Source organism: Coenobita brevimanus, chromosome 60 (genome assembly GCF_032717465.1).
Source record: "Coenobita brevimanus isolate Jiangsu-jjx chromosome 60, ASM3271746v2, whole genome shotgun sequence".
In the NCBI taxonomy this organism is placed as follows: domain Eukaryota; kingdom Metazoa; phylum Arthropoda; class Malacostraca; order Decapoda; family Coenobitidae; genus Coenobita; species Coenobita brevimanus.
This window is the reverse complement of record NC_137013.1, coordinates 28,596,014-28,603,761: the sequence shown is the minus strand read 5'-3', so window position 1 is coordinate 28,603,761 and position 7,748 is coordinate 28,596,014. Positions and strand designations below refer to the sequence as shown.

Sequence of the window (7,748 nt, the reverse complement as noted above, 5' to 3'; positions counted from 1 at the left end):
GGCTAATAACTTTTCTACTATGTGAGATAGAGAGGAGATTCTTTCAGCAGGTAGTAAATACATTCAATAAATTTTGTTTTTGGCTATACTGTATATTTACTCATGAAACCGAAGAAACCCCCTTCAAATCCCAGCTTTCCAAGGGAATGTACCGAGGGCTTCATCTGACATACTCAACAGTGAAATCGATTTAAAGCACTTTGAAAGTGACACATGCGAGGTATAAGTTGTTTTTCACTTTCATATGCTGATTGCGAGACTGTGTGTGTGTGTGTGTGTGTGTGTGTGTGAAGACATGAGAAAACAAATATTTTAGCCCAATCATTCTTCTGTTATTGTTCAACTACCTCATCAGAAATGCTGAAAGTTTACACCAAGATGAAATATGATGATAGGCGTATGTAAAAACGCATGCTCGCTCGCTCGCCACGTGCTCACAAAGCGCACTTTACAGGTTATTATTATTATTATTATTATCATTATTATTATTATCCATCCGTCCGTCATCTAATCCTACATTGCCCCATGAGGAGCGTAGGAGCCCGAGGCTAGGCAAGTTGGTCCTGACATTTAAGATGAGAGTGACCAGCTTCACTCATCCCTGAGTGACATTACATAAGCAATCAACCCCAACCACTCCTTGGATATAAACCTTCACCGGCTCAATCCGATTGGAGCGAAATAATTACCCACTAAACCACCAGGCGCCAAAATTTGATTATATGGTTACCACTCAGCATAGTAAATGGTTTCCTGGTGTACAGGAAACCATTTGGCTTGTCACTCAGTGTAGAGTCACCCACAGGCAGAAGGAAGAGGAAAGAATGAAGGAAAGACAGAAAGGGGAATGTAATGTCACCCGTAGGCAGAAGGACGAAGAAAGAATGAAGGAAAGAATCATTAACAACCCTGCCATTACATATAAACTACCTCCCCTGCAAGTAAGAAGGAATGTTGCCTCCCTTGCATTATTTTACAGATTTTTTTTGGCAAGTGCTCAGACGAGGTTGCGTCCATGGTGCCGCCTCTCCATGCCTTCCCTCGTGCTACACGGGCATCTGGTAGCGCTCATGACTGGAATGTCACTCAACCATATTGCAGAACTTCTGCCTATCAGAATTCTTTCATTCCCCGAACTGCATCTCTCTGGAACTCGCTTCCCCAGAGTTGTTTTCCTCCAAATTTCAACCCACAACTGTTCAAGTCTAACTGTTACAGATATTTTATGAACGGAGGACACCAGTAGTCTGGTGTATGGATTATTTTTTTTTTCCCCATTTGTTTTTCCTTCCTCCGTTCTGTTATTAAAAAAAAAAAAAAAAAAAGAGGATGGAAGGAAAGAAGGATGGAGGAGAGGAAAGGGCAGACACCCGAGAGTAGCACAACATCGAGTGAGTGGATGGTGAGAGCCCCCACCTACCACACATTATTATTATTATTATTATTATTATTATTATTATTATATTATTATTATTATTATTATTATTTATTATTATTGGTCAGACTCAAATATGAAGTCCGTTTGGGTGGGGCCCGAGAGGGGATTTCCCTCTCTACAGCTCTGCCGCATCAACCCCAGTACCTATCTCTCTCTCTGTCATATGTCAGCTATTTACTATTTGAAATTGTATATTAAATATTCTGTACTTATTAATTATATTAGATAAGGCTATATAGTGCTATGAATGTGTCGCTTTTTAGGATAATAGCAATGATTTGTATAAATTCCACACCACGTGACAACGTCGCTTTCCGACGTTGCCAGAGGTCAAGGACACCCACCTCAGACTACAGGTGACCGGTCACTTCCTGCCTGATCCCCACCCACGATGGCAGCTACTCCGACTCGCTCTCGTGTGCTCCACAGTCGGGAGAAAGAGCTTATTTACAATGTGAACAAGTATTTTCTAGAAGAAAGATCAGAGAGAGGACTTATGCCTACTGGGGAAACCTCTATTAAAAAAAAACGCGCCAAGACTTTTACCTCAGTGGTGGTGTGGAAAAAAGGTCGAAACAATATAGAAGAAAACACAACTTATAAATATATAACAACTTTCTCAATCAACTGAGAGAGAGAGAGAGAGAGAGAGAGAGAGAGAGAGAGGAGGTTTGGCAGAGCTGTAGAGAGGGAAATCCCCACGCGGGCCCCACCCAAACGGACTTCATATTTGAGTCTGACCATACTACCATTTTTATCATTACTGATGTATTCTGGCAAATGTCCAACAATTTTCTTCGTCTTAGAAAGGGCATCTGATTCTGAACAGGCTACATAATTCCGTAAGACAACGTTATCCTTTTGGCTACTCGAGATTCGGTTAATACAAGGAGTTGGAAAGGACAACGTACCGTTATTAATTTAGTCATTGGTGTATGTGTATTGGTGTTTTCAGTGATCCAGACAGCAGAACACCGAGACTCAGTGATGGTAACACTCCTGGCCACCTTTGCAGAGTACCCAGGCCTGCAGGTACGTGTTGCACCAGATTCACAACACTTCTTAGCTTTTACACGACTCCTTCAGGCTGGCTGGCGTTTTAACTCTACCTAACATCTGTCCATTTTATTCACCTTGCTAGACCTCTCGTAGTTATTGGGGTTAGGAAAGTTTCTAATAATCATCGACGTCACGTTCCCTCCCGTGAACCCCTTTGACTAGTGATGGCCATGATAGAACTGCCTACGAACTACTTTCTCACTGTCTCAAGTCATTCTTCCCTTTCTTACCAGTATACTTCTCTATTCTCTTCCATGCAACACAAGGTTTGTTTCTATTCAACATTATTTTCAGTTTCAATGCCTTTCTTCGGCACCCTTTCTATGTGCATTCTTTGAACACTGTATGTCCTTACCATTTCAAAGTAGCCTATTTCCTTTCATCCCTTCAGTAATTCCACATCTTATTCCTAAAGCCCCTGTCACACATACGCGACTCAAGGCCCGACCGCGGCGGGAGTTAAGGTCGTGTCCTAGTTGGCTCCCACGCCTCCCGACTGGCCCCGAATCTAATCTGCTCATGACTGCCTCACGACTGGTCGTGACGTCCTCAAGAACGTGACCAGATCACAAGGCGACAGCAAAGCGATCGCGAGGCGACGGAGCAACAAGTCTCCAAATTTGAAATTTTACCGGATTTTTGTCAGCCACGACCACCCAAAAATGCAACACGACTGTGTGACGTGTTCGGGGAATGCACGATGACCCCCCCAGCCTCCCCCGACTCGGGGTCTGGTTGCGGACTGATCGTGGTCTGGTCGTGGTTGGTGACTCATTACACAGTCGTAACGTTTTTTTTGTCGGCGACTGCACGCTGACACGCAACGAAAGCATCACGACGCATCCGATTGAGCTAAGACTGCTTCAGGACTGACCTACGACACTCCTGACTACGATGCAACTGTGACCCGACTTTTGGCAAGTCGTGAGGCTCGAGGAGTTGTCCCAGCAGCTCACGACCGCCCTCAAGAGTCCGGGCTTTGTCGGAGAACCAAGGGACGACAGATGATAAAAGCCGTTATGACCTTGAGTTGGCGCCGCGGTCGGGCCTTGAGTCGCGTATGTGTGACAGGAGCTTAACGCCCACCAAAGTTCTTTCCAAAGAAGAATATCATCGTCTATATAAGTGTCAGACGCATTAATCCCGTGGAGTGGCCACAAACAAATCGCCTCCATGTCGCCCTGTCTTCTACCATTTGGCTGCCCTCCCTCCAACTTACTTCTCTGCCATAAATCTCTCCACTCCATCCCTCCACCTTATCCTTGGTCTCCCCCTTCATCTCACTCACATACACATTTCTTGTCAGTCTCTCATTCTCCATCCTCTTCACATGGCCAACCCACCTCAAAGTACTTCTCTTAACACTTTCAATCGGATACACGTCAACACCACGACCCTCCTCTACTTTCCCATTTATTTGTCTGTCTCTGAAACACCACATTCTCAAATAGCTTATTACTATCGTACTCGGACTGAAATGGTTAAGATGCTTTATGGCTACTGCTTGGTAGGTGCGCTGGTGGGAAGATGACTCTCTCCTCGACGTGCCCCACCGTCCCGGCCATCTGGTGGTCAACATCGGAGCCTTGCTCGCGACCATCAGTGGAGGAAAGCTCAATGCAACACGTCACCGCATTGTCGACGTTTGTGGAGAACGGTTAGTACATTTTTTTTTTTTATAGCGATCTCTAGTAAGCAGGAATGAGAGGTTGAGACACCAAAATTAAATAAATAAATAAAATAAATAAATATAACTGATTATCATAACGACCCATGTTCATCTGATAGCTTATAATTCACACCTTTTAGTGGGCTCATAGTCACAAGCAAACCTTTGACCAAAATTCCCAGTTATGACTCTTTTGCAGGGAGAACAAGAGGTAAGATTTTGCACTTGCCTTTCCTTGTCTCTCCTGCAAACACATATCGGTTACGACAAGGAGTGGAGTTCCTTTCGACTCCACACTTTCTCTCCAATTATGAAAGCTTTCGGCCATTTCTTCCATATATTGTACGATCAGACCAAATTCATCAACATGTCAGAGTTTCCATGCGCACACCTCCCTGGGTTCTTGTAATAATGTTTGCACTGCCCTTATGAGCACTAGAGAACTCAGGATTGATCCATGATATATCTGACCTTAACCTCAAACTTTTCACTGCAAGGTCCAATGGCTCGCACTCCACTTCTAACACTTTCACATGCTATCAACACCAATTTATTTCTTCGTCCCAACTTTTTCACTGCCTACCTTACTAATATACTTCCTTTGGGACTGTCAAAAGTTTTTTCTAGGTCCACAAAACACAGTGCAATCTCATATCCTTAGCCTAATCTTATGGTTCTGTAAATGTAAGTGCTACTGCATCTACAGTTATGGTCCCACCGCCTGGCATGAAACCGAGATGCATCACAACACTGTCTATTGTTTCTCTTATTAATCGCTTTATTATTCTTTCCATCACTTTCAGTACACGATTCATCCTCATACCTTTATTTTCCACGGTCCAGGGGTGTCACCCTTGCTCTTATTGCGGCTCACAACGTAACTGGACCCCAGTCTCTGGACACCACACATCTATTATTTTGTTACATTACTTCGCTGACAAGCTCAATTCCCGACTCATTAGAGGCCTTCAGTATTTTGGTCATGATGCCAGACGGTCCTGATACTTTACCATTTTTGTTTTCAACTCTCGCCTGGCTAACCCCTTGTATTAATTACTTGAGTACCAAGGTTTAGGGTAAATGAAGCCAATGCACTGTTTTTCTCGAACAGGCCAAACTGGTAGGCAAATCCTGTTTCCCCCTTGTCTCTGTTCACCCAACAGTTCAATTGGGTGCGATATGGCTAATGCACAGTATAGCCTGGAACATTCTGAATAAATTATACGACTCTGCAGCAGACAGACGTAACTGTAACCTCATCTTCTCCTACTTCTCGGAGAAAATCTCAATTAAACACCTTTCCTGCGCCTACACCATCGGATTTACACACCACACCAAAGAATCTTCTCCCCACGCCCACCCGCCTCGCCATCCTCCACCACTTTAGCACACCCTTTTCTGTTCTGCTTGTCTACCCCCAAACCTTTAACAGGGTGTCTCTATTTCCCCACCAGGTTCTCAGTGCCATTCTTCCTGGAACCTAAATACGACGGTGACATAAACCTAGTGCTGCCTGGTGGGTCGCCAGCCCTCACCAGCGACCCCAACCAGAAGGTGTACTACGGGCCGTGGGTGTTTGAGAAGTTCACCAAGTTCGCTGAGTACAAGGACCTTATTGAGCGGGTCGGCAAGGACGGGCTTTCCATTTACTAAATCGCTTTATTTCCACCTGACGGAACTGGACCACTCCCACTTAAACATACAGGCTAAACCGTGGTTACATGAAATTCAGTGGTCCGTAGACAGGGTATGAGGTAGCAATGAGCCTACTTCGTAACTATACTTTTTTAACTTTAATATGGCCCAGATTTTCGTCCAAGTTATTTCCAGTAAGTCAGTGCCAGAAAAAGACCAACTACGGCGATACATCCCTTCCAGATAACTTCTTCGTGACTACCACCATTCTCATGTGCTAATCTGTTGTTACAGTCCAGACTTCATGATGAAGAGATGGCAATTTAAGGCCAAGTTAGTGTAAAAATAATATAGCAAATCTATCCTCTAATCTGACGACACTTCGCCATGAACTGAGCTGAATGGGGTTAGGGATCTTCGTCAGGTTAGAAAAGAGGGCACTGTAGATGATACGTGTGTAGCCAGGAATTATTTTTTTTATAGGACAGGGGGAATGTGGGTGGATTATGGCAGACTACTTGCCAGTCGGTGGCTCGGACGGTTTAGTACTGGTCTCATGATCAGAAGACGCTTTGTCGTTGGCGCCAGTCCGCAAAAGTCAAATAACCAAACCTAATAATAATAATAATAATAATGTTTTGTTTCTCGGAGGCACCAGTTCTTAATTAATTTACTAGCGATCGAAACACGTGGGGTCACTCATACTAGTACACAATACAAATCTCATACCCATCTCCACACCATTCGTTACTGCCACTGCCTCGTTTCAGTCTCTGCTTTGAATGTATCTTATCTTCCTCCTGTCTCCCTACGACAGTGTTTCCAAACTATGGGGCGCGTACTGTGGGCAAGGGGGGTGCCGTCTGGGGGCAAAAGCTTCAAAAAGATATAAGAAAAAAAAAATGCTGAGAACGATCTGGAAGTAGCATTTACCTTTGTCTCTGGTTTTAAAATTAATGAACTAAACTTTCTCTAAGCAATGTCTCAGAATTTTGCACATGGTAAATATACTGCTGAAATTAAGACGGTAAGGATATACTAATTTAAGCTGACAGTTACGCTGAGCATTAGAACATGTGTGGCCGGCAGCACACAAGCATCAAACAATTTCAGTTCTGTTGGGGCACGCCTGGAATATTTGGAGGTAAAATATTATTTGCCCCAGACGTTTTTTGTGGCTTATTCTTTTTCAGGGTATTGGTACAAAAATATCTAAGTGTTTTCACCTTATTTCTTGCAGATGTATGATTTTATAAAAAATAAGTATACGGGACAAAAAAAAAGGAAAAAAATGCAAACGGCAAATCCATTAAAAAAAAAATCAATTCCTGTATCATCACTGTATAATGATAAGTGTGATCACGAAAAAAAAAAAAAAATCTTATTACTTACTTTGAGCTTGTAAACAGTTATGCAGAGTCGGATGCTATCCAAATATTTAGAAATTAGGGGGTGGTCATGACTGAATGTTTGGAAACCCATGGCGTTAATAATTACATCCCTCACTCCTACGGTGTGTGGGTTACCCCACAAGTTCTTGTGCATTTGTTTCTGATCATTGATCTTGGTGAGAAATAATGAATTATTATAAGGATGGACTTCTTGTAGAAATTTTGCAAGACGAAGGATTCGTTCCCACAAAGAAAAGTGTGTTCTTTATGAACAGGGGGAGGGGGGGACAAAGTGTAAGATGGAGTGAGAGGATGAACAACGTAAATAACTCAGGTGGTTTATATAAGTACAGCATTCCCGTTTTCGTCATTTATTGGCTGGAGGTTTGGAAGACAAGATTGTGTAGCCTTATCTGTATGCGATCTGTGAGGGATGTGAACGTGGAAAAGAGATGACGTCAGGACAGCGGGGTCAAGACTGTCACGAATCAGCATCGCCCAGCATCCTGTCGCTCATCTCGAAGTAACAACTCAAAATGCAGTCAGCGGAATCTCG

At 43.4% G+C, this 7,748-nt stretch overlaps 1 protein-coding gene across 1 annotated transcript in view; it reads left to right on the top strand.

The window, feature by feature from the left end:
* LOC145403194 (isopenicillin N synthase-like) overlaps nucleotides 1-6,261 on the top strand; it is a 24,627-nt gene extending 18,366 nt beyond the window's left edge. Inside the window, exons 6-8 of the mRNA XM_080275008.1 lie at nucleotides 2,394-2,470; nucleotides 4,009-4,154; nucleotides 5,621-6,261. Coding sequence (XP_080131134.1) covers nucleotides 2,394-2,470; nucleotides 4,009-4,154; nucleotides 5,621-5,819 — 422 coding nt within the window. The 3' untranslated portion in view covers nucleotides 5,820-6,261. The remainder of the gene's footprint in view (nucleotides 1-2,393; nucleotides 2,471-4,008; nucleotides 4,155-5,620) is intronic.
* Nucleotides 6,262-7,748: the final 1,487 nt, after the last annotated feature.